Raw genomic sequence first — 24,699 nt, forward strand, 5'->3', positions numbered from 1 at the left:
GCTTTGTTCTGAGGAACGAGCTGAGGAGACCTGAGTTACTGTGCTTAGCATGACGCGGCATTTAAACGTTTATAGCGTTTACGGGGAACTAACCTCTACCCTCCAACAATTAGCATGAGAGAAACATTCAAAATACTGTAAAAAATACCGTTTTTCAGATATTTTCCAAATATAATCTACAATGACTCCAGATTCATTTTTAATGAACATCAACAAGAAAATCATCTACTAATGCAGGGGTTCTCAAACTTGGGGTTGTGAGACACTGGGAGGGGGTCGCCAAATGCCTTCAAGGAACTAAGATTTTTTTTTTTTTAACAATTTGAGCCAATTTTTACCCTTTTTCTGCAACTACACCAAACTTGCCATATTTTAACCTGATTTTCACCACTTTTTCTTGCCATATTTTTGCTCTTTTTAATTTTTTTGCTCCATTATTCCCATTTCTGACACTTCTCCATCACATTTCAATGCCTTTTCTGCACATTGTCCAACAGCTGTATCTAGCTGCTCCAGTAACCTGCATTCTGATCAATCACTTTAAAGATGAAGTTTGTTTTTGTTACCGGTCCCGGGCGTGGAGACCACAATAACAAAAAGATGAAATCTGTAAAATAAAGGTAGAGTCTCAGAAGAAGAAACACACAAACGCTCATATCCTCTTATTTCCTTTAAAACACATTTACATTTTGTCTATAAATTCAGCTCAAATACATTCACAACATGTATATACATACATTCATTAGCTTATTTTACTCAGTAAAATAAAATTATTAAATAATAAATCAACACATTCTCTCATTATAGCTTTTAACATTATATTCTGTACATTAAATGAAAAAAAGTGCACATTGGGCTTTCAACTCTTTACTAAAGTCACATCAGGACGTCTTCAGAATGAACTGGAGCAATAGACACAAAGTACATCCACTTAATGTAGAGATTTTCTCTAAAATAAACATTCAAGCTGACGGACTCGTGGTATTATCAGAGTCACTCTGTTTTACTGTTATTATTATTAAACCTCTACAAAACGGTCCAAAAGCGACACAAATCATCACTACATTACCTACAGCTTCTTTTATAAGTAACACAAAGCTTAAGGCTTTAGTTTATGGTGACTTTAACCAAGTACTGACCAGTAAAGACTGAGTTTCAGAGGTAGAAACACAGCAGGAACCAGGAACTAAACAACTACAGTGCTAAAGGTTCCACTTACCATTCCAATCTTTTACTATCCAGATTTTACGTAGACATTTGTCTAATAAATCTAGAACAAAGCTCTTAATTCACAGAATATATTTTCACAAAATAGAATTTTCATGAATCTCAATGAGTGGACAATCTGTCAATAGACCTTTTTCACACTTCCGCATTTTAAACCGGAAGTGGTGTGCAGCAACTTCCTGTGGCTATAGCGTTAGCGTTAGACAGTGGCAAAAATGCTCATTCTCGGCATGGTTGCTCTTGTGGGACAAGAAACCAGCCATACTGTACCTGTCTAACCACGGAGGGGGTGGATCTAAGCAGTTAGGAGGTATGAGGGTCCGGGTTCCATCTCTCTTCCCCTGGAATAATTTTACTGTACCACCGTAGAGCGAGTCTGCCTCAAAGAGAGCACAGAAATGGCAGCTTGTTCTCTCACAGCAAGCTAGCTATGCTAACGCTATGGAGCTGCTACAGCACATCCACCCACAGGTAAATAAGACAAACATATCAGAATGTTAAAATATAATTTAAAGGTCTATAACATGCCTCTCTTTAAACATTCTGAATATTTTAGCAGACTAACGTAGGTTTCTTTATTACAATGTTTATACTTCATATGTTGTAGATAGCCGTTAGTTCACAAAGCTACTTATTTTCTTATCTCGATAGCTGTGGACATATTCTTCATGCAAGAATTTGTTTGGGTATTTGCCGCTACGATTGCCTCCGCATCAGCAAGTTGAGCAAAGCTGTTGAAAAACAAGAGCCATTTTCCCTTAGAACCACAATAACAGGAAGTTGCTCGGCACCAGGAGGCGCTACTTCCGGTTGTGGTGAAAAAGGTCTATCTGGGTGGGCCTGTGCCCACCCATAGCTCCGCCCCTGCTTTATTGTCCTCCTCCTGAACTCTCTCTAACACAATGTTCTAAGCACGTCACAGACAGTGAAAGTCCGACTCTGTCCTGACTTTGTCTCTCTCTCTCTCTGCAGCCGCTCCATCAATCACTTTAAGTTTCCCTTCAATTCTTTGTGACGGTGACCTTGCAAACCGGCTTTTGTCAACATCTCTGCATTAGTAATTCATGCTAAAGGCTGAGCCACGTCAGCATGCTTCTAATCTAACACCAATGTCTACTTTATTCAATAAAACTGCTCTCAGGCTTCATCTGATTAGAATTAATTCTACCAAAGTGTGTGTTTAGGTTCACGTGTAGAGCATGGATATGTTACACAAAGGAAAACACAATTTTATATACTGTACATATCTTTTCTTTCATTTGTATATCTAATATTACATATACAATCATGTATGAATTAATTACTGTATTTGTTATTTTTGTACGTAGCAAATGTTACGTACACGTTTACAAAGTTACATTACACAGAAACGAGTCTGACCTCATACTTTAAAGGTGCAGTCTGCAACTCTTATAAAAGTAACTTTTTGTCATATTTGCTAAAGCTGTCACTATATAAGGACAACTTTACATCAAACTAGTAGCTTGTGTGAAAAAACAGATCCATTGAGCCCCGCCCCCTGCTGCAGCCTTTGGTAGATTGCCAGAATGCACCGCGATCGAGCAAAAAGAACCAATCAGAGCCAGGATTGTGTTTGATGGGCTGTTTAATGGGAATTTTAATATACACAGAGAGTACATGAATCACTCATTACAGCCATGTTAAAACATACATTCATGGGCATTCCTGGGGTTAATTTAGATGAATTAATTACAAAGTCTCTAATTAATTAGATAATTTTTTTAATCACGTTCCACCACTAATATTTTTGTTTGTATAAATGTTTACATATTAACTCACTTACCAGTTATGTAAACAGTCATTTTGCTTACAGGGTGTGTAAAATGTAATTTTATATAAACATGAACTTTAATTTTCATAAATCTTTTTGGAAGGTCTGTGTTCCATTACATCTGTAATGTAAAAGTAACACCACATTTCAGAAAAAGAACATCATACCAACAGTAAAATATGGTGGTGGCAGTGTGATGGTCTGGGCCTGTTTTGCTGCTTCAGGACCTGAAGACTTGCTGTGATAAATGGAAGCATGAATTCTGCTGTCTACCAAAAATCCTGAAGGAGAATGAATGGCCATCTGTTCGTGACCTCAAGCTGAAGTGAACTTGTGTTCTACAGCAGGACAATGATCCAAAACACACCAGCAAGTCCACCTCTGAATGGCTGAAGAAAAACAAAATGAAGACTTTGGAGTGGCCTAGTCAAAGTCCTGACCTCAGTTCTATTGAGATGCTGTGACGTGACCTTAAAAACGTGTTTCATGCTCGAAAACCCTCCAACATGGTTGAATTACAACAATTCTGCAAAGATGAGTGGGCCATAATTCCTCCACAGCTTGTAAAAGACTCATTACAAGTTATTGTAAATGCTTGATTGCAATAACTGCTGCTCAGGGGGGCCCACCCAGTTATTAGGGATCAATGTGTCAATATTGCAACAATTAGTTTAATCTTACAAATAATGGGCATGCCTAATGGTTAATGTGGTTGAATTTGCAAAAATGATTAAGTGGGAAAGGTGGTGGAAAGGGTTTATAAGTGTTGAAAATGTCTTGAAAGTGGAAAAAATGTGCAGAAAAAGTATTGAAATGTGATGTAGAAATGGAAGAAATTGGAGTAACGTAGCAAAGATATGGCAAGAAAAAGTGATAGTTTGGTGTAGTTGAAGGAAAAGGGTAAAAATAAGCAAATAAAGGCTCAAATTGTGCATCTGGCGACCCCCTCCCAGTGTCTCACCCAAGATTGAGAACCCCTGAATTAATTGTCGGAGTGTTGGAGCAATGGCAGCACCCTCTAGTGACTGAAGACAGAACTGCATGTATCTGTGAATGCATGGTGGTTTCATTCTTTATCAGTAGCCAGTCTCTGGAAATGTATCATGTTTAAGAAGCCAGTGTTAGTTATTATTCCACATTTTGCTCAAGTTAATTCCTTGATTCATGTTTTTTATTTTTTTTATTGCTTCCTTACAGTGTTGTTTTGTTTCCCTCTGAGTGAAAATCCAAAAGTTAGAGAATAAATCTACGACCACAGAAACAAAAGAAGTCATTATTACAGTTCAATGATAAAACACCTCCTGACCACGAGGTAAAGACCTTTAATTTGAATTGTACGTTTGATCACTTTTATAATAAAACAGTGACTGTTTAAAATGGTGTTTGGTTAAACCTCAGCTCATATTAAATCTTGCAATAAACACACACACAATTTAGTCCTGAATGTTACCTCACCCTGGGATTAAACGTTATAAATATATGAAGAGTGTGAAGTGAAGCACTAACAGCATCAATGCTAAAGGGAAGATTCAACCAATCACAGACGAGCATCTGAGCCACTTATTTATATTTATCTGCGCTGAACTGGCAACCTCAACCAGCTACACTGTGTCTTGTATTCACATCATCATGTCATTAATTATTAACCTTTAACACACACAAGTTTATAAGAACGACTTTATCCACCTCATCATCATCAATAACTAACGCCTGGAAAAACCAATATAACTATCACACTGTCAACATGTATGTCATAAACATTCATTCATTACTGTCAGATTTACTGAAGAATACCAATATAAACCAATATAAACCAGTATTATAAATGTATAACCAGTCTAAACCAATATGAAACAGTATTACCAGTGCAAACCTGTAAAAACCAGTCTAAATCAGCACAAACCAGTACAAGTATAAACCAATGTATACCAGTATGAACCAGTATAAAATATAAACCAGTGTAAATCATTACTACCAGTCTAAACCAATATGAACCAGCATAAATCAGTAACATCAAGATAAACCAGTATAAAATAATATCAACCACTGTAAACCAATATAAACCAGTGTAAATACCAGAATAAACCAAAATGAAACACCATAAACAAGTATAAAAACAATATAAATCAGTGGAAACCATTATGAACCATTGTAAACCAATATACACCAGTGTATACCAGTATAAACTACTGTAAACCAGTATAACAGGACAGGAACTGATCTATTCTTATATGTCTGTCGTGAAAAGTGTCAGGGGACATCAGAGGAGGTCATGTGACGTGTTAGGGACCATTCAGCCAATAGTTTGAGGAACAAAGCTTGAAAACAACAGAAAACAATGACTAAGACGACACAGGTAAACATGATCACCGGTTAGACCGTAACACCCACTGCTATGAAAAGTTCCACAATCATCCTAAATAATCTTGATTTATTTTATTTTAAAGTACTTTACTTTTTCAGCCACTTCCTGTCTGTGACTGTGATCAATACAAGTTCACCAACAGCTCCCCCACGTGGACAAACATGAAACATTGTGATTTTTCCCTTAGAAACTAATGAAATCTCATTCACTAAAGTCATGACCTTTGTAAACATAATGATTCAATCAGACTGTACACAAACAGGAAGTCACACATCACTCACTTCCTGCTCTTTTTTCAACATTCATCACTGAAAACTAAACTAACGACAGTTTAGAAACATTTCCAACATATATTGAAAAACAGTGACGTGCCGTCAGGGTAGGCAAGGTAGGCAGTGCCTACCCAAGGGTGAATTGATATTTTGATAATTTGTTTTAATTATAATATCATTATAAATTATTTATTTTTCCTTTTCCAATAGCCTACAGTAGGTATAAGTTTGAAAGTGTCAGCATTGTGTGCATTTCATAGCCCAAATTACAAAACAGCGCTTTTTCCTGGAACGGCTGCAGTCTCACTCCGCTGTGAGGCAGGAGGAGGCCACGCCCCCTCCCAAAAGCACATTGCTGCTCTGCCTCTGTTCCCATAGCGTGTTTTTAGGTGTTTGTACATGCGCAGTCAGTTCCCCAAGATGACAACCCTTTACGTCCAAAGGCAGCTCTCTACGCTGCCTTTGGACGTAACTAAATGCTATACGTAAGTTCACAGTGCATTAGTGTATTGATCCCATGTGACCACTCCTGCTACGTTCTCTAGCTAGTGGGCGGGATAACGCTGCAGGCAGGATGACAGCGCTAGAGTGGATAAAGAAACTTTTTTTTTTTGAGGAAAAACAGCAAAGGTGAGGTCAGAACATGTTTTTATACTTTCACAGTGAATGGAACAAAAGGAAGGATTGACATTGTGGATGCTCCTCACTGAGGCTGTTCTGAGTTGTTGTCTTTTTCTCTCTGTTTCCAACACAAACAACTGATGTGCTGCCGTGTCATGAGATATATCTAGTTGGGAGAGTATGGAGGCTATATTAAATAATTGTTTATGTTTCTTTAATGGTGTTTATGATGTTGATTTTGTTAGATGGCTAAATGCTTGTTCATGTGGATCTTGTTGGGTTTTTTCTTTCTTTTTATATTTTGATAAGCGCATTGAGATGACTTTGTTGTAAATTGCTTTATACAAATAAAGTTGATTTGAATTGAAGTAACACTTGCCAGCAGAAACATATGAAATTACCATTGTGGCCTCGATTTGCAACGTGCCTACCCAGCCCTAGTGGTCACGGTACATCACTGTTGAAAAACTCAACTGAAATGACTAAATAGAACATTAGTGCAGCAGTCTGAGCTCGACTGTGAGTTCATAGTGTCACATTAACACTTCACAAAGTGTCAGAACCCCTAAAATTTAACACTGTAGGTGTTAGAAACAAACTGGTCACTGAGCTGATTGTTGCTGTCATGGTTTGATATAGAAGCTTTATTTACTCCAGAGAATCATTAACACCTAAAAATATTTAATTCTCATTCTTTAACTCTGAGTTACTCAAAATGACTGTGTTAACACAGAAAATTACAGGAAAATATACAAGACACAAAATTACAAAAAATGAAAGTTAACAAAACAAGGAAAAACATCAGAGCAAAAGACAAGATGACAAGTGCACAAAAACCCTTTGTTGTTAATTATTCTAATTAATTTATTTTATTTTTTCTGATAAATTTAAAACATGGTTTCAAATGTTCTTTATTTTGAAAGGTCAGACTTTTTAGTTTGTTTTTAATAACAGTGTGAGTGTGTGTGTGAATGCAAATATTGTTTCTACACACATTCATTAATTCATCAGTGAATTAATCCTGTTTTATTTTGTTCTTTGTCAGTGTGAGTTAATGAGGAACGCTGAGTCATGAATGTTTATTAGTCACATTAAACACAGACTTTCATCTTTAATGAGCACAGGATAGCTCCTATTGGTCGGTTTGGTCCACAGGGAATCATCCACCCATCCATCCATCCATCCGTCCGTCCGTCCGTTCGTTCATCCCAGCTTCTGCTTCTTGAGGTAACGAGAACGCTGAGATAAACCCACTCCCATCACGTATCTGTTGAGGATCTGAGCAGGAAGTAGAGCGGTGGTCACCCAGCCCTGAGGGTCACAGAATACACCAGGTTACCAACATACACACAACACCCAGCCCTGAGGGTCACATAATACACCAGGTTACTAACGTACACACAACATGTGAAACAATAAAGAAGAACTGGCTTTGGATAAATGTGACAAACAACATGTGACGGGTTAAAGAGTAGAATGATGTGAAAGTGCTGAGTCACCATGACGGCGTGGGGCAGGTATCCGTTGGTCTGAGTCTGTAGTCCTACGGTGCGGAGCTGAGCCTCCACGTATCTCTGAGGACTTGGTTTGTCCAGCGTTGGACGACGGATTTTACTCAGCTTGGTCGCCACAAAAAACGGTAAAACGCTCTGAGTTTAGAGAGAGAAAAGAAGAAGGAGGAGTTTACGACAGACTCACCAACTTTCAATAACAATCATTTATTTTTTCATTCAGTGTTTTTGTAATTTTTCTATAACAATTAATAAAGATAGTTTTAATTCCTCAAATTTGCCATTTTTACTGTACATCAAATTTGATCATCTTTTTATTCCAATAATTTTTCTTCTTCTGCTTTACCTGAACAGGGACTCGTTTACTTGAACAGGGACTCGTTTACTTGAACACTGACTCGTATACATGAACACTGATTCGTATACATGAACACTGACTTGTTTACCTGAACAGGGACTTGTTAACCTGAACAATCACTCATATACATAAATAATGACTCATATACATGAACAGTGACTCGTTTACCAGAACAAGGACTCGTTTACCTGAACACTGACTCGTTTACCTGAACACTGACTCGTTTACCTGAACAATCACTCATATACATAAATAATGACTCGTGTACATGAACAGTGACTCATTTACCTGAGTAATGACTCATTTACCTGAATAATGACTCATTTACCTGAATAATGACTCCTTTGTTCTTGTACTCTGCTTGTAATCCACGTGAGAAGAAATCCACAAAAGCCTGAAAACAAAGGAGTGTTAATGTGTCCACTAGAAGGCGCTCTACCAGGAACGACAACACAGCAATTATAACAGATACACTTTAAATACATGCTAATATTAACCAAAAAGTGAGTTTGTTATTAACAATGAAAGTAAATAAGTAACTGCGTAAGTAAGCAGCTAAATAAATAAGTTAGCAGGTAATTATGTTTTATGAACATAAACTTTGTAAATAAAGTAACTCAGAAAAAGTAATTAGAAGACGAGAAAAAGTAATCAAGTTAATAAATACCTGAGTAAGTAATCAAATCAAATACCTAAGTAACTAAGCTAATAAATATGAGTATGTATTTAAGTAACTAAATAGTAATTAAGTAACTGGGTTAATAAATAACTATGTAAATAAAAAAAATGTAATACCTGAGTAAGTAATAAAGTAACTAAATATGTAGGTAGTTAGTGTAACTAAGTATCTAAGACTGTTTAAGGGTCACATGTTGTTGGTCGTTGATCAAACTTTCTCGTCATTTTATTTGAACATTTAAAGAATGTTGTTACAACGGTTCAATGAGAAAACATGTTCCAGGACTGATTGATGACTGCTATCTTATTAATAACTATGTGCTCCATGTTAACCTTAGACGCTGAGTAAACAGAAAGCAGAGGAACAGGATACATCCCACTGGCAGACGACATATTCAGGATCGCTCCTTTTTTCCTAGAATACACACACACACACACACACACACACACACACAAATAATGAACACACACACACTTAACTTTTCTCCATGTTTATTATTATTACTATCATAAGTGTGTATAGTGGTGTGATCTCACCTTTCCACCATTCGTGGTAAAACGATCCGAGTCATCTGAAGAACGAACAAACAAAAGTGAGAAAAATATCATAATTCCTGGGGAAAAATTATGATTTTTAATATTGTCACATTAATAAATGTTGATAAACACATGGATGGATATTATTTGTCTCTTTCTGACTGTGACGTAAACGTGTGTTTGTAGCGTTAGCCGTATGCTAGCGAGCTCACCTGACACACAGACGTGATGTTCACGTTCACCAACGTATCGATGAACTGAAGGAGGAAAAAACACAAACACACACGTGTACAATAGCTGCACAATTAGTAATATTTGTGAAACAAACTTAAACTATGATCAAAATGAAGGAAAAAAAACTGACATTTTTGTCTGTTTAAAACAATTTTAACTCATGATTTAAGTCACCAATAATGCCTGTAGTTTGCTAAAGAAGTCAAAATGTGTTTTTTAAACAGCTTTTGATATTACAAAGTTTTCCTTTTTCAATTAGAACAAAAAATAACAAAAAGTACAGTATAACTTTTAAACTATTATTTAATGGTATATCCAATTTTGATATTAAGCTTAATCATTTCTATCAGACTTTAATGTTAAACATAACACTGTTGTTTTCTGTAAGTGGAAGTTTGTGCGTAAACACCACACGTTTGCACCTTAAACACCACAGTTTGCGGCCTTAAACACCACACGTTTGCACCTTAACACCACGACGTTTGCGCCTTAAACACCACACGTTTGCACCCTTAAACACCACACGTTTGCACCTTAAACACCACACGTTTGCGCCTTAAACACCAACACGTTTGCGCCTTAACACCACACGTTGCACCTTAACACCACACGTTTGCACCTTAAACACCACACGTTTGCGCCTTAACACCCACACGTTTGCACCTAAACACCACACGTTTGCACCTTAAACACCACACGTTGCGCCTTAAACACCACACGTTTGCGCCTTAAAAACCACACGTTTGCACCTTAAACACCACACGTTTGCGCCTTAAAACCACACGTTTGCACCTTAACACCTGTTACGACTGTTGTCGTCTTTTCAGTTGTTTTGTGTGCTACTTGTGTTTCTGTGTTGTGCGCTGGGGGGGGTATGTCTCTCTATCAACAGCCCCACCTACGGTGGTCTGAGAATAACGGGTCCACTTCGGATTGGCTGAGCTTCGGTGGAAGGGCGGCTACAAAAAGACCCGATGACGTATGGTGTGGCCAGAGGTGGTTCAGAGGGCGGGTCATCCTATACCCATGCTCCAACCAGCACGCAGCACTTCCTTCTGCCCTTTGACAGCTGACCGTTTGACAGCTTCACAGCGAGACCGAAACGGTGATACGTTTTGTTCAGCTTGGCCCAGTTGGCTTGGAAACTTATGTTCTTTTATTTGTGGGTTCTGCGTAACCCAGTTTGGTACTTATTATTTTTCTTATGTGGCTCAAATAAATAGCCCAGTTTGAAACAGATGTGTTGGCGTGCTGCTTGAGGCTGGGTGGAGGATGACGTGTTCATGTGCCGTTCAGTGGCTCCTAGGCTGAGCGTAACACACCACCACGTTTGCGCCCTAAAAACCACACGTTTGCACCTTAAACACCCACACGTTTGCGCCTTAAAAACCACACGTTTGCGCCTTAAAAACCACACGTTTGCGCCTTAAAAACCACACGTTTGCGCCTTAAAAACCACACGTTTGTTCATTAAAAAAACCACACGTTTGCGCCTTAAAAACCACACGTTTGCGCCTTAAAAACCACACGTTTGCGCCTTAAAAACACAACGTTTGCGCCTTAAAACCACACGTTTGCGCCTTAAAAACCACACGTTTGCGCTTAAAAACCACACGTTTGCCGCCTTAAAAACCACACGTTTGCGCGTTAAAAACCACACGTTTGCGCGTTAAAAACCACACGTTTGTTCATTAAAAAACCACACGTTTGTTCATTAAAAAACCACACGTTTGCGCGTTAAAAACCACACGTTTGCGCGTTAAAAACCACACGTTTGCGCGTTAAAAACCACACGTTTGCGCGTTAAAAACCACACGTTTGTGCGTTAAAAACCAAACATTTGTGCGTTAAAAACCACACGTTTGTGTAGTTAATGCTCACTGGGTCCAAGTCGGGGAGGTTGAGGAAGAACTCTGGGTAAGAATAGGAGATTCCCACTTGTTTACTGTAAACAGAAAAAAAAAACACAGGCTGTGATTCCACTGTGGGCCTCCAGAGGGCAACAGAGGGCTTTGGATTCACTTTGATCTGAAAATATAAATCTAATATAAACTCACCCAGGACTCCAATCTCCAGTCCTTTGAGTCCCACTTCAATCTTGGAGTAAATGTCTGTGGAGCTGAAGTCAGCAGCGATGGTTTTGGTTTCTACACCACATTTACTCACTGAAAAAAAGTGGTGGAAAGGGTTTATAAGTGCTGAAAATGTCTTGAAAGTGAAAAGAATGTGCAGAAAAGGAATTAAAATGTGATGGAGAAGTGTCAGAAATGGAGGAATGTAGCAAAACTGCATTAAAAGGAGAAAAAATATGGCAAGACAAAGTGATTAAAATAGGTTAAAATATAAAAAAGGTTGGTGTAGTGGCAGAAAAAGGGTAAAAATAAGCAAAATTGAGCTTAAATCGTGATGTTTACCGATGGAGTTGGAAACATCGTCCAGTTTCTCCTGTGAGCGACTGATCAGAACGATGGAGAAACCTCTGCGTGCCAGCTGGAGTAGAGACAGTAGAGGGAATAAGTTTATGATACACACACTAATTATGATTTAACAATGTGTGAGTCTCTGACCTCCTCTGCGTACGCTTTCCCAATCCCGTCTGTGGCTCCGGTTACAACTACAGACAATAACAGACAGAACTTTATATTAATATGAGAAACAGAATAATACAAATATTACACATTTAATGTACGTGTAATATTTCATACAACATAGAATACCTTAAAAATGTTATTTTAGATTTCAGTCTCATTATTAAACCTCAGTTTGAGTTTTAACAAGAGTGAAGATGGTTCAGTAAAGGGGGAGGAGTTTAAATGATTATTATACTGTAATTCAGACATATTTAACAGGTGGCCCTTGGTCTAATTTTGTGTGGCCCCCAAAACCAGAATTCAGTAAATTCATGAGTTTGAAAATTACGTGAAGCTCAACAGAACATATAAAACTCCAGAAAGACAGAAATCAGCAAAATGTCAACAAAAGTACACAAAATTATCACAAAGACACTAAACAACCACTGAAACAATAAAATGACTACAAAAACAACATGTACATAAGGACTTTCAATAACACAAAATGACAATAACACAAAAAATAACAAGAAAATTATTTCAAAAACACACAAAATGTCTAAAAACTATTTAAAAAACACCAGAAAAACCAGATTGTTCATTATTCTAAATGCTAACATAAATGTTTGATCATGTGATTCTCAAATCAGAAATCTAATTTTTGCACCCTGCTGTGATACATTTTGCTGATCCACAGTGAATTGCTGCCACCTGCAGGACCCCATCAGTACTACACACACACACACACACACACAGAGAGAGGGAGAGAGATGTGAGCAGCTCAGAGCAGAGCAGACGCTCCAGGTTTGAAGGTCAGAGTGAACATGATGAGAGAACAAGAGCAGGAAGAGCCTGGTACAGCAACACACACGCACACGCATTTAATTTGAGTTAAATAAGAAGATAATGCCTGAATATTAATTGTTCAATTTAAGAAGATGAAATAAAATGATTTACGTTAAATATTCAGTTGTTATGTTCTACTTTTGGAGAATCATGAACACATATGATTGAGGGGGTACCCATAGTAGGACAAAAAGGCTCAAGGGGTACACAAGACAAGAAAGGTTGGGAACCACTGGACTAAACGACCAGTTTAGTTGGCAGCCCTAGTGCGCACACACAAACACTGGTGATGCGCACACATACAAACACACATGCACTCACACACACACTCATACACCCAGACACACAAACACTCGTGGTGCGCGCACACACAAACACTTGTGGTGCATGCACATACACACACTGCACACACACACACAAACACTTGTGGTGCGCACGTACACAACACTTGTGTACACATACAAACAGTCATGGTGCCCACACACAAACACAAATACTGATAAAACCTGTCCGTCTAAAACACACAGACACAGATAAACCAACGATCAATAGAAACAAATGCTGATCAATAGCTGATCATTTCATATGAATGATTAGAAGATTAGAAAAGGATTAAAGAGGATTGAACGAGCAGTGTGTGTGTGTGTGTGTGTGTGTGTTGGATGGAGGGATGAAAAGAGGAGAGGAATCCACAAACTAACTCGGGGGATCCTGAGGGCGACTAAAAATAACCTGCAGAGCACGAAGGAGAGCGAGGAGCGAGAGAGGAGAGTGAGGAGGAAACGCTGCGGAAAACACACAAATGGATATATTTAGATCAGAGAGAGACACCATGGAGTGAGAGGAGAGTGCATGTTCTCCTCTGTTTAGCTTAGAGACACAACAACATATTACACAATAAATCACTACATATCCACAGACACACAAAGGAAGTTCAATTCATCAGAGTTTTAGGATCTTTTATTGTGAAATGAACAAATTAATATATTTGAATATCTTTTAATTAGAAAATCCTGAACAACAGATTTCATTCATCCCATTTTTAGTTTCATTCTCATGTTAAACCTAATTACAAAAGATTATTAAAGCTTTTTAAACTTGTATTGCTTCAAAAATAATTTACAGCTTAAATAATAATTAAATAAGGAACGCGACTAAACAGTGGATTCATTTTTTTTTAATTATCATTAAATCATAGTTTTTTTTCTTTTTAATCAATCAAAAATTAAAATTAAAATACAATAGAAAAATAAAATGTGTGTATTTGATAATAAATTCCATGAAATTAAATACCATTAAACTACGATCTTACAGATCAAAAAACAAGCTTTAAACTAGTTTAAAACTATTGCTGAACCAGTTTAACAAAACCAGCTCAGAACCAGTGGGAAAATACCAGTAAACGACCACAACGAACCAGGAACAAGATACAAACCAGCCCAAAATCTCCATTGTTCCTGCTCTAAAATCTCAACATTTTAAATCAGGCCTCAATCAAACATTTACACATGATTTTTTTTCACGTAAAACAGTTGACGGGTGTCAAAATGTTAGCGTAACCCTCCTCGCTTCTAAAAATCATATTATGAAGCATAGAAATATGAAATCAGGGTTCTCTCCAGCGCTGTTGAGCACAGAGGCCCCCGACGTTGTCACTTTGCTCCCCTACCGAACAATGGCGCCCCCTACGCTCAGTCGGGGGGATTTTCTATCGTTTTTTCCTTTTTATTAATCGGTACCGTTGTAATAATTGTTGCACACTTGGACACAAAAAGGACTTCCAGATGTGCACGGGTTGTTTTAACCCTCTTTTTAATCTGAATAACCCAGAAACACATATTTGGGACGATTTCAAGAAGTGAAACAACAGTAAAGTATCTAAAGATAGATATTTTGAAACAGAAACTGAAATAAAACAACAATAATAATCCTGATGTTTCTCTGTGAGAACAGAAACTGTGTCTGTGTGGATTCATTGAACCAAAAACACTGAGGATGTCTGTGCGAGGAACCCCCCCACTGCACCCCCACTTGGGTAGGAGGAAAGTTTGTGAATGAAAGTTAGTGAATGATTGTGTATGTGTGAGTGAGGAGACAAACTAAAAATATGCAGAGGCTCAGCTTCTATTTATAGAGTGTGATGTAACAGTAGCTGCTCCCACTGCTCTATGGGACACAAATAAAATACTGTCAATGAGTGTTTGCATGTTCTCACTGTTGGTGTTACATCATCATAGGACACGTGTACATACAACAGATTTTACTTTACAGGCAAAATATACATTATATTAAATACTAGATTTATGAAGCATTGTGTGAATATTTCAGTTTTATGTGGTGGAGGTGGAGAGAGAAGAAGAGGAAGAAGTGATCCGCTGTGTCATGACATCCAATCAGTGATGAGTTCACATCCCTCCTTTGTTGATACAAAGACCTGTCAGTATTGATCAAACATGTCTGTCTACAATACACAGACATACAAACCAACGCTGATCAATAGAAACAAATGATGATCAATAGCTAATCATTTCATATGAATGATTAGAAAAGGATTAGAGAGGATCCAATCAGTAACAAGTTTCTCCCTACGTCATGTCACTGGGGTGGATGAAGCAACTATAGTTGCTTAAAACATCTTAAAAGTGATGAGTCGCATCAACAGTCGTGCTTTTTGCTGACTTCATCTCTTCAACCACCTCAGTGACTTGACAACCAGGGAAGTGATGTAGGGAGAAACTCGTTGCCGATTGGATGTCATGACAGCGTAATTCGAAGTTGCTTGAAAAGTTCAAAATGTTCAACTTGCAGTGACTCAGATCACATGATTGAGTCGCATCACTTTACGTTAGGGCTGAACGATTAATTGCATTTGCGATATTACCACGAAAATGCGATATTCTAATCGCAAAGGCTCCAATTTTTAGAAAAAATGTTCTCGTCTTAAATTGTCCTGTTAAGTTCAGAGTGTTTAAGAAGTTCAGTCTGCATGTTTACATGTTTCATGAAACGTGGAGTTAGATATGTTGAAGAGGGTAAAGCCATAGATTTTACATGCTTTATTGTTGGAATCTGTGGTTTTAAAATTATATTTATTTTAAGTTTAAATAAATTTAAAACTTTTTTTTATGAAACAGACTAATTTATTGCTTATGTTCATTGAAAAATACATGAGAAGAGGCCCTTGAAAAATAATCGCATATAAAACGCAATCGCAATATTGAGGAAAAAAAAATCGCTATTAGATTATTTTCCAAAATCATTCAACCCTACTTTACGTCACGTTATTTACATTGATTTATAATAAATTCAGTCACCACAGTCACTGAAGTCGTGTTCCAATGTGACGCAGCTTTAGAATGTTTCATGCTGCGTTCACATCAGGTGTCACGAAATGTTTGCGCGACCAGATTACATACAAAGTCAGTGGATAGATGCGTCCCAGATGCAAAAATCTTTTCTGTGCGGCCCGATCCGTATGTCAAGTGCGTTGGCCGCGCGAGCGCGCTCCCGATTTTACGCACATTCGCAAGAGTTGAAAATATTGAACTCATGCGGCTGTTTCGTGTTTGTTGACGATGGACATGGCCGTGTCAACATGGACACTGGTCTGTTCACCCATTCAACCATGGAGTAGAAGCTGTGTTGTGACCACCTGGAGCTACTGTGTATGACACGACCTTTTATAACCAGGACCAGACTAGGATGGATATAGTGTTGGAGGAGAATCAACGAGGAGGTGGTAGTAGCAGGTAAAAGTTCTCTCTGTAGTTTTCATCTTTGAAAGTCGGCACTGAGCTAAGATAGCATTAGCCGCTAATCACACCGGATTTTTTCACTGGTGGTTTATGTTTGTGAGAGGATGAAAAAGAGCACAACTCCTCGCTTTAGCAGGCAGTGAAACTCACCCAGTTGGATGTGGCGCTGGTAGACGGTGCTTGGCTTCAGACGTGCGTATAATGCGAATGGGGAAATTTTTTGATCCTGCGGACCCTGCGGTACGTTTCGTACGGCAGATGCGTCTGGTGCCGCAGAAGACACATTCGGTGTGAACGCAGCATAAGAGGTGAATTCTTTTCCTAATTGGGGGGCGCGGTTTGATCCACGTGACTAGAGCGTTGGCGCGAAATACGCGCTCACGATTTTCCCTGACATTCGTCATTTGCCTGAGTTGAAAATATTAAACTCCAGCAAATGTTTCGTGTCATGCGCAGGCGCGAAAGCCAATCAGAGTCTTTGTTGACAATGATGTCAGGCGTCAACACGGACACCGGTCTTTTCACCCATTTCAGCATGGAGGAGAAAATAATGGTGGCGGTGTGTGACACAGACCAGGAGGGATTTGGTGCAGCTCCTGAAGAAAACAATGAAACCGAGTTAGATGCGTTGCTGGTTAACCTGGTGAATCCAGGAAGTGTTTTGACGGCACTTCAGCTTCCACAGAAGGTAAAGAGCAGCAATTTTACTGGGGTTCTCCATAGTTGACAGTGAAAAAAAAAAAGGATTCTGGTTGGCGTCACTTTTTTCTTCTTCATGCGTCTGAAGCGAATATGGAGAAAACTTTTTGCAATCCTGCGGAAGCTTTCACACAGAGTATGCTTCATAAATTTAGTGAATGCAGTATTAGTGTTCTGTTCCCTCTCAGATTAACACAGCTCCCACTCAGCCCAGTCTGTGATCAGACAGACATAATCCTATTACACTCAGTCACAGACAGACAACTGACAGTACAGCACTCCTCATTATTAGCATTCATTAGAATGGAGCTCAATCTATTCTAGATAGATCTGTGACAGAGGACAAGATGAGGAATACTAGTTATATATTTGTTGAATACATTCACCTTCATTTGTTGTATTTTTTGTTTGTTTTGTTTGAAGAAATATTTCATGACTTCAATGTTTGAGTTTAACATCAACAAACTAAAGAGTTACATAATATAGATCTACTTTAAATAGTTTAGATCTGGTTTATAGAGTTTAAATGGTATAGCTCTAGTTTACAGAGTTTAAATGATATAGATCTAGTTTATAGAGTTTAGATCTAGTTTAGAGCAGAGTAAGGAGGTAGTATGAGGAGTATAGATGTATGTATGAAGCAACAGTACTTGAGTGTGTGTCTAACAGTTCAGTTCTGTCTAGTGTTCTATACATCATTGTTTAAGTGACACGTGCACAATCAGAGCCTCGTCCTCGTGCTCACAGATACAAAATAAAAGCCGTAAAGAAATGATGTAAATAATTGGAGGAAAGTTATTTTATTGTGTACGTTTAATTATTAATTGATTGGTGATTATTTCTTGTTTAACTAATAGTCCTTTCTAAGTCAGAGCCATAACACTAGACACAGATTAAATGGATCAAGTGGTTCAGTTGTAGCTGCCTGTAATTACACACGTGACCACCAGGTGGTTCAGTTCACACGAAGCTTTTAGAAATGAACCGTTTATTTTAAAGAGGATTTCGTTGACAGTCGGTAGCACACACAGACACACTCACCCGCCCATCGACCCAGTCGCTCCGGACGCACCAGGCCACCGTTGCCCAACAACCAGACCCGGGCCGCAGACAGCAGCTTGAGGACCACGGTCAAAGAGAGCCACAGGGCGGTTAGAGAACCGAGACACAGCAGAGGAAACTCCAGAGACATTTTATATGATGTTTATATGATGTCTGCTCTCACACACACACACGCACTGTCAGTCTGACACACACTTCCGGCTGCTGCCGCACCAACACACACGATTGGTCCGTTTTCTTCTTCGTTGGTCAAAGCCACAGGAAACACTGACCGTTACTGCCTCCTGTTGGTCAGTGTTTATATTAACATATTCACTTGATTCTGTCAAAATAAAAGATCCTGCTACAACATGATGAGTACAATTATTATAATGATATTATATATTTTACAGTATGTATAAACATAAATTAGATTCATGTCGTTTATATGCTTTAAATTGTTTAAATATAGTTTATTGAGTTTAAATAGTTTAGCTCTAGTTTATAGACTTTAAATAGTTTCGATCTAGTTTATGAACTTTAAATAGTTCAGATCTAGTTTATGAACTTTAAATAGTTCAGATCTAGTTTAAATAGTTCGATCTAGTTTATAGACTTTACATAGTTTCGATCTAGTTTATGAACTTTAAATAGTTCAGATCTAGTTAAATAGTTTCGATCTAGTTTATAGACTTTACATAGTTTCGATCTAGTTTATGAACTTTAAATAGTTCAGATCTAGTTAAATAGTTTCATTCTAGTTTATGAACTTTAAATAGTTCAGATCTAGTTTAAATAGTTTCGATCTAGTTTATAGTTTGAATTGTTCAGATCTAGTTAATGAGTTTAGCTCTAGTTTGAATAGTTTAGATCTAATAGACTTTAAATAGTTTAGATCTAGTTTATGAACTTTAAATAGTTCAGATCTAGTTTAAATAGTTTCGATCTAGTTTATGGACTTTAAATAGTTTCGATCTAGTTCATAGTTTGAATTGTTCAGATCTAATTTAATGAGTTTAGCTCTAGTTTGAATAGTTTAGATCTAATAGACTTTAAATAGTTTAGATCTAGTTTATGAACTTTAAATAGTTCAGATCTAGTTTAAATAGTTTAGATCTACTTTGAATAGTTTATATCTACTTTGAATAGTTTCGATCTAGTTTATAGACTTTAAATAGTTTAGATCTTGTTTATAGAGTTTAAATGGTATAGATCTAGTTTATAGAGTTTAGATCTAGTTTAGAGCAGAGTGAGGAGGTAGTATGAGTAGTATAAATAGTATAGTTTGAATTGTTCAGATCTAGTTCAAATAGTTTAGCTCTTGTTTTGACTAAATAGATAAGATCTAGTTTATATCGTTCAGATCTAGTCAAAATAAAATATTCTGATAAAATGTGATGACGATAAGTATAATTATATTAATATTATATATTTTACAGGATATATAAATACAAATAATTACTGTAAATATTCATTATTATTTAATGTTTCATATATTTATTCCCAATGTGTGAATTCTATCTTAATATGATAGTAATAATATTAACAACAATGCTTTGGATTAACCTTTGATAGACACTCACGCACTGTGACCCCTAATATTCTCCGTGTTCTCGTCGCTGCTGCTGTAACAAACCAGATTTCCCAGCTGTGGCGCATAATGTTTGTTTATCTATCTTATAAATGTTAATCTTATTTGTCATCCTCATCATTTGATTGGACGAACCTGGTCACATGCTCGGTTCTGTTTGGACTTTGACTTTGAAGATACAACGTTTGGCTTTGATGAATAACACAGAAGTACATTATTATGTATCATTTCTCCACATATTCTGTAGAATCACCTATAAATATGTAAATATACATCAACACACACACACACACACACACACACAGAGAGAATGAGTAGCACAGGGCCAAGTGGAGCAGACAGCAGAGTCCACAATGTGTGTGTGTGTGTGTGTGCGTGTGTGTGTGCGTGTGTGTGTGTTACATAAGAGGATCTAAAAATAGAAGCTGCAGCAGTGGCTCAGAGAGCAGCACAAACGTGAATGAAAGCACGCTTTAAACTGTGATTTAAACTGTATAATAACACATTACATACATAATATATTAGGGCTGATATTCACTGGAGAAACACGTGAGTGAAAATATCATAATGTTCATAATATAATATATTGCATTGGATTTTATATAGCACTTTATCATAGACACTCAAAGCACTTTACATAATTAAGGCATTATTCTTTCACTCCACACTTAGTGGTGGTAAGCTACAATTGTAGACACAGCTGCCCTGGGGCAGACTGATGGAACATACTACATGATGTAATATGATAGTCACCAGATAATCCAGTGTCTACAGACCACAGAACACCATCTTAAGGTTTCTCCATTTATTTTTTATAAATCAACATAAACAAAATGTTTAAAGTTTTCATTCTAATCAACAAAAACCTCAGCACGTAAATGATATATTTCATTAAAAAAATATATATTTCACATTTTATTAGTCAGTAAGAAAAAAAACAAAAAATGTTTCAGATTAAAAAGTTACAGATAAACATGTTGTTTACTTCTCTTTTAAAGCTGATTTCACTCTCGTTTGCTCTTTTCTTCTTCTTCTTCTTCTTCTTCTTCTTCTTCTTCTTCTTCTGCTGAACAAACCTGGGATTGAACAACACAAACACAATTAAACAATGTTGGAGAGAAAGAAAATGAGAACACCTGAGAAGTACGTCAATAATTAGAGAAAAACACTCCACGGTTCTGTTAACAAATCCAAATCATTGCAATTTATTACATTTTTTTCTATTTCTGAGTTTGTACAGAAGCCCTGGAGGGACATAAAGGTTTCTAGGACCGTTTACAAGCACGTAAACAAACACGTAAACAAAACACGTAAACAAACAAACACGTAAACAAACAAACACGTAAACGTTTCTAAAAGTTCTTTACGTTTGAGGAGAAACAGTTGAATGTTTGAGGATTTTCATCATTTCCACAGGGAAAATTAAAGTTTTACTGATTCTGCACGGTGTTGCAGTGAAAATGGTCACTTGTCACATTCAGTGACCACAGAGGAAGACTCTTCACTGTTGCTCTTCTCTGATGTTCACGGAGGACGTTTTGGTCCTCCACAGATGCTTTTTGGGGTAAGGGCTTCCCCTCATCATCATCACGGCAAGCCCAGACCGCAAAAAGATCTGTGACGGACTTCTTCTTCTTCTTCTTCTTCTTCTTCTTCTGCTTCTTCTTCTTCTTCTTCTTCTTCTTCTTCTTCTTCTTCTTCTTCTTCAATTATCAACTAGGGTTGCCAGGTTGGTTGTTTCCCACAATAGATGCACAAACACAATTTGGTGATTATATTCACCACAGTTCGTAGATATTGCATAGATGTATAGAGATAGCTATAAATCTATATCTATATTGATAGAATTCAGAGAGAATGATATTGGCTGTATCTGGCAACCCTGCAGAGCTGACACTACAGATAAGATATGAGACAATAACGTGACACAATATGAGAAGACACGACACAATAACATGAAGGAAAGATACGTACGATACGAAGCGGAAGCAACAACAAACATGCAAGACACAATCTAGTTTTTAAATGTCTATCTCTTAGATTTCTGATACAAATGTTTTTCTATGGAATCAAATTCTACATAAAAACAACATGAACAGCAGCAGATCATTCACTCACACTAATATACACTGTGTTTTACTTTATTAGGATTCATTTCTCCGTAATATTCAAGCCGGGGCCGGATCGGATGCTCTGTTGGGCCAGATTTGGGCCGCGGGCCTTCACTTTGAAAACACTGAGCAGGAACGTGTGAACAGCATGCAGTAATGGCGATAAAATAATCAGATCGATTCTTTTCTAAGGATGTGTGTGTGTGTGTGTGCGTGTGTGTGTGTGTGTGTGTGTGTGTGTGTGTGTGTGTGTGTGTAAAGGGTATAAAACACGCGGCCGCGCCCCTCGCTCTGTTTCATTGGTCGGTCCGTGGGTCCGTGAACGCGTCTCGCGGGTCGGTCACGATTCTTCCTCCGTCTGTCTCGAGCTCAACCGGAGCCAGACGCCGCCGCGCACTGACGCAGCGCGCACGCGCCTCGCTCACTTCTTTTTTTTTTTTTTTTTTTTTTCAGTCACGACTCAGAAAAAAATGTGCAAACGCAAATGAGCGCATCACGTGTCACGAGCTGCTGGATCTTAGCGCGTGCACGAAAAGAAATGAAGACAAAAAACGAGGAAAAAGAGGATTTAAAGGAAGATTTGTAAAGGAAAAATAAATAAATAAATAAATCCCACAGAGACTGAGGGAGCAGCTTCAGCACTGCGGACAGCTCCATCATCATCATCATCATCATCATCATCATCACAGTCCGCTCTGTGCACGAGACACGCGCTGCAAAAACAGCAGAAACTCAACGATGCACAACATGATGGAGGAAAAAAATGCGCCAAAAACTCACCGTGCGCGAGCGGAGCCCAGAGTGCACGAGACAGAACCGCTTTTTGTTGTCCATGGAGCGCGTGTGATGAACGCGTTGTGAAACGCGTGTAGCCACTGCGTGCGTGTCCGTGTCCACTGTAACTAGTGATGAGTGAATGAGAGCCTTTTATAGCAGTGATGCCCTCGATCTATTTCTGGATCGCGATCCAACCCCGATTCTATTTTTAGAAAACACGGCGCGTGATGAAAAAAAAAATGAAAAAAAAAAAAAAAACGCGCGCAGAGGTTCCTTGGAGGAATTTCGAGCGTGCGTGGCTTTTTGAGAGCCGGTGCGCGTGCCCGCCACCCCCTCCATCCTTCCTCATCCCTTTGCACATGCGCTCGTGCACGCGGACCAATATTATTGATGCTGAGGAGAATCACAACAACACGCACGCGCTGATGATGATGATGATGATTGAAACACTATCATTTACACATTTCATTTTAGCACGTGCACGCACGCCAAAAAGAGTGACGCGCACGTGTGATTAAATAAGAATGTTTATTATTTCACACATGTTGAACTAATATTTCAGATGAAATAATGAGAGCGCGTGCGGCCTCATGCGTCAGTCAGTGACGTCACGTCAGGTGGAGATCTTCCCGCTTTTGTTTGAAGCTGAAGACACGAGCACACACACACACACGCACGCACAACCTCTGGGAATCCGTCACAGTTGTGAATAAGTGCGTGTTTAATTGTGCAGAAAGTGTGTGTGTGTGTGTCTGTGCGTGTGTGTGTGTGCGTGTGTGTGTGTGTGTGTGTGGTGTAGTGAGCGTTGTGTTGTGGGTGTTGTTTGTGCTGTGGTGTGTGTGGTGTGGTGTGTGTGTGCGTGTGTGTCTGTGAGTTGTGTGTGGGTGTGTGTGTGTGTGTGGTGTTGGTGGTGTGTGTGTGTGTGTGTGCGGTGTGTGTGGTGTCGTGGTGTGTCTGTGCGTGTGTGTGTGTGAGCGCTGTGTGTGTCTTGTGCGTGTGTGTGTGTGTGTGCGCGCGTGTGTGTGTCTGTGCGTGTGTGTGTGCGCGTGTGTCTGTGTGTCTGCGCGTGTGTGTGCGTGTGTGTGTGTGTGTGTGTGTGTGTGAGACAGAGGTGGAGCACCCATGGGTGCAGCAGTGCTGCACAGGGTGCTGAGAGCCGTATAGTAACGGGCGGCTCGTGCACGGCCCTCCGCTGATTCTATTTTTAACTCAAACGCGCTGCGGCTCACGTGCGCGCGCATCCAGGAAACACTGTACACGGTGTGCACCGACGGAGCGCGGGAAAGGACGAGCAGCCAATCAGAGGATTGATCTCATCTCATCACACTCATCCTCACTGTGTATGGGCAACAGGAGGCTCGGGGGCCACAAGCGGCCCCCAGTCTGGGTTTGAGTGGCCCCCAAAGTTAATACAATAAATAATGTTCCAAAAACACACAAAATTACAGAAAGATACACAAAACCAGAGCAAAATACATATAAGATATAACATACACAAATGCAAACCAATACACAAAACGACTATAAAACACTCAAGAATACAAATGGAAGATTACACAAACAACAACAAAAAATACACAAACAACAACAACCCACAAAAATGACTAACACAACAACACAATGCAAAAACAAAACACACAGAATGACAGAACATACACAAATTATACACAATACACAAAAATGACCAATAAGACACTGAATATAAAACAATACA

At 38.5% G+C, this 24,699-nt stretch overlaps 1 protein-coding gene across 1 annotated transcript; it reads right to left on the minus strand.

Annotated features, from left to right (window-relative positions):
• Positions 1-7,288: 7,288 nt before the first annotated feature.
• hsd17b12b (hydroxysteroid (17-beta) dehydrogenase 12b) lies at positions 7,289-18,752 on the minus strand. Its single transcript, XM_028472989.1, has 11 exons — positions 18,507-18,752; positions 12,163-12,209; positions 12,010-12,085; positions 11,649-11,760; positions 11,477-11,540; positions 9,574-9,618; positions 9,362-9,396; positions 9,158-9,239; positions 8,475-8,540; positions 7,777-7,926; positions 7,289-7,588 (listed from the first exon to the last, which is right to left on the minus strand). Exons 1-11 carry the CDS (start codon positions 18,655-18,657, stop codon positions 7,481-7,483), a joined length of 936 nt encoding a protein of 311 aa, XP_028328790.1. The 5' UTR covers positions 18,658-18,752; the 3' UTR covers positions 7,289-7,480.
• Between the last annotated feature and the right edge of the window lie 5,947 nt (positions 18,753-24,699).

This window comes from Gouania willdenowi, chromosome 3, assembly GCF_900634775.1.
Source record: "Gouania willdenowi chromosome 3, fGouWil2.1, whole genome shotgun sequence".
Taxonomy (NCBI): domain Eukaryota; kingdom Metazoa; phylum Chordata; class Actinopteri; order Blenniiformes; family Gobiesocidae; genus Gouania; species Gouania willdenowi.

What these genes read in the sequence shown, in the direction of transcription:
- hsd17b12b (XM_028472989.1), bottom strand. Translation starts at nt 18,657, where the DNA reads ATGTCTCTGGAGTTTCCTCTGCTGTGTCTCGGTTCTCTAACCGCCCTG. An exon ending in GCGACTGGGTCGATGGGCGG is followed by an intron (nt 12,210 to 18,506) that starts GTGAGTGTGTCT and finishes TATTGTCTGTAG; the next exon opens with TTGTAACCGGAGCCACAGAC. An exon ending in GGAAAGCGTACGCAGAGGAG is followed by an intron (nt 12,086 to 12,162) that starts GTCAGAGACTCA and finishes TCTCTACTCCAG; the next exon opens with CTGGCACGCAGAGGTTTCTC.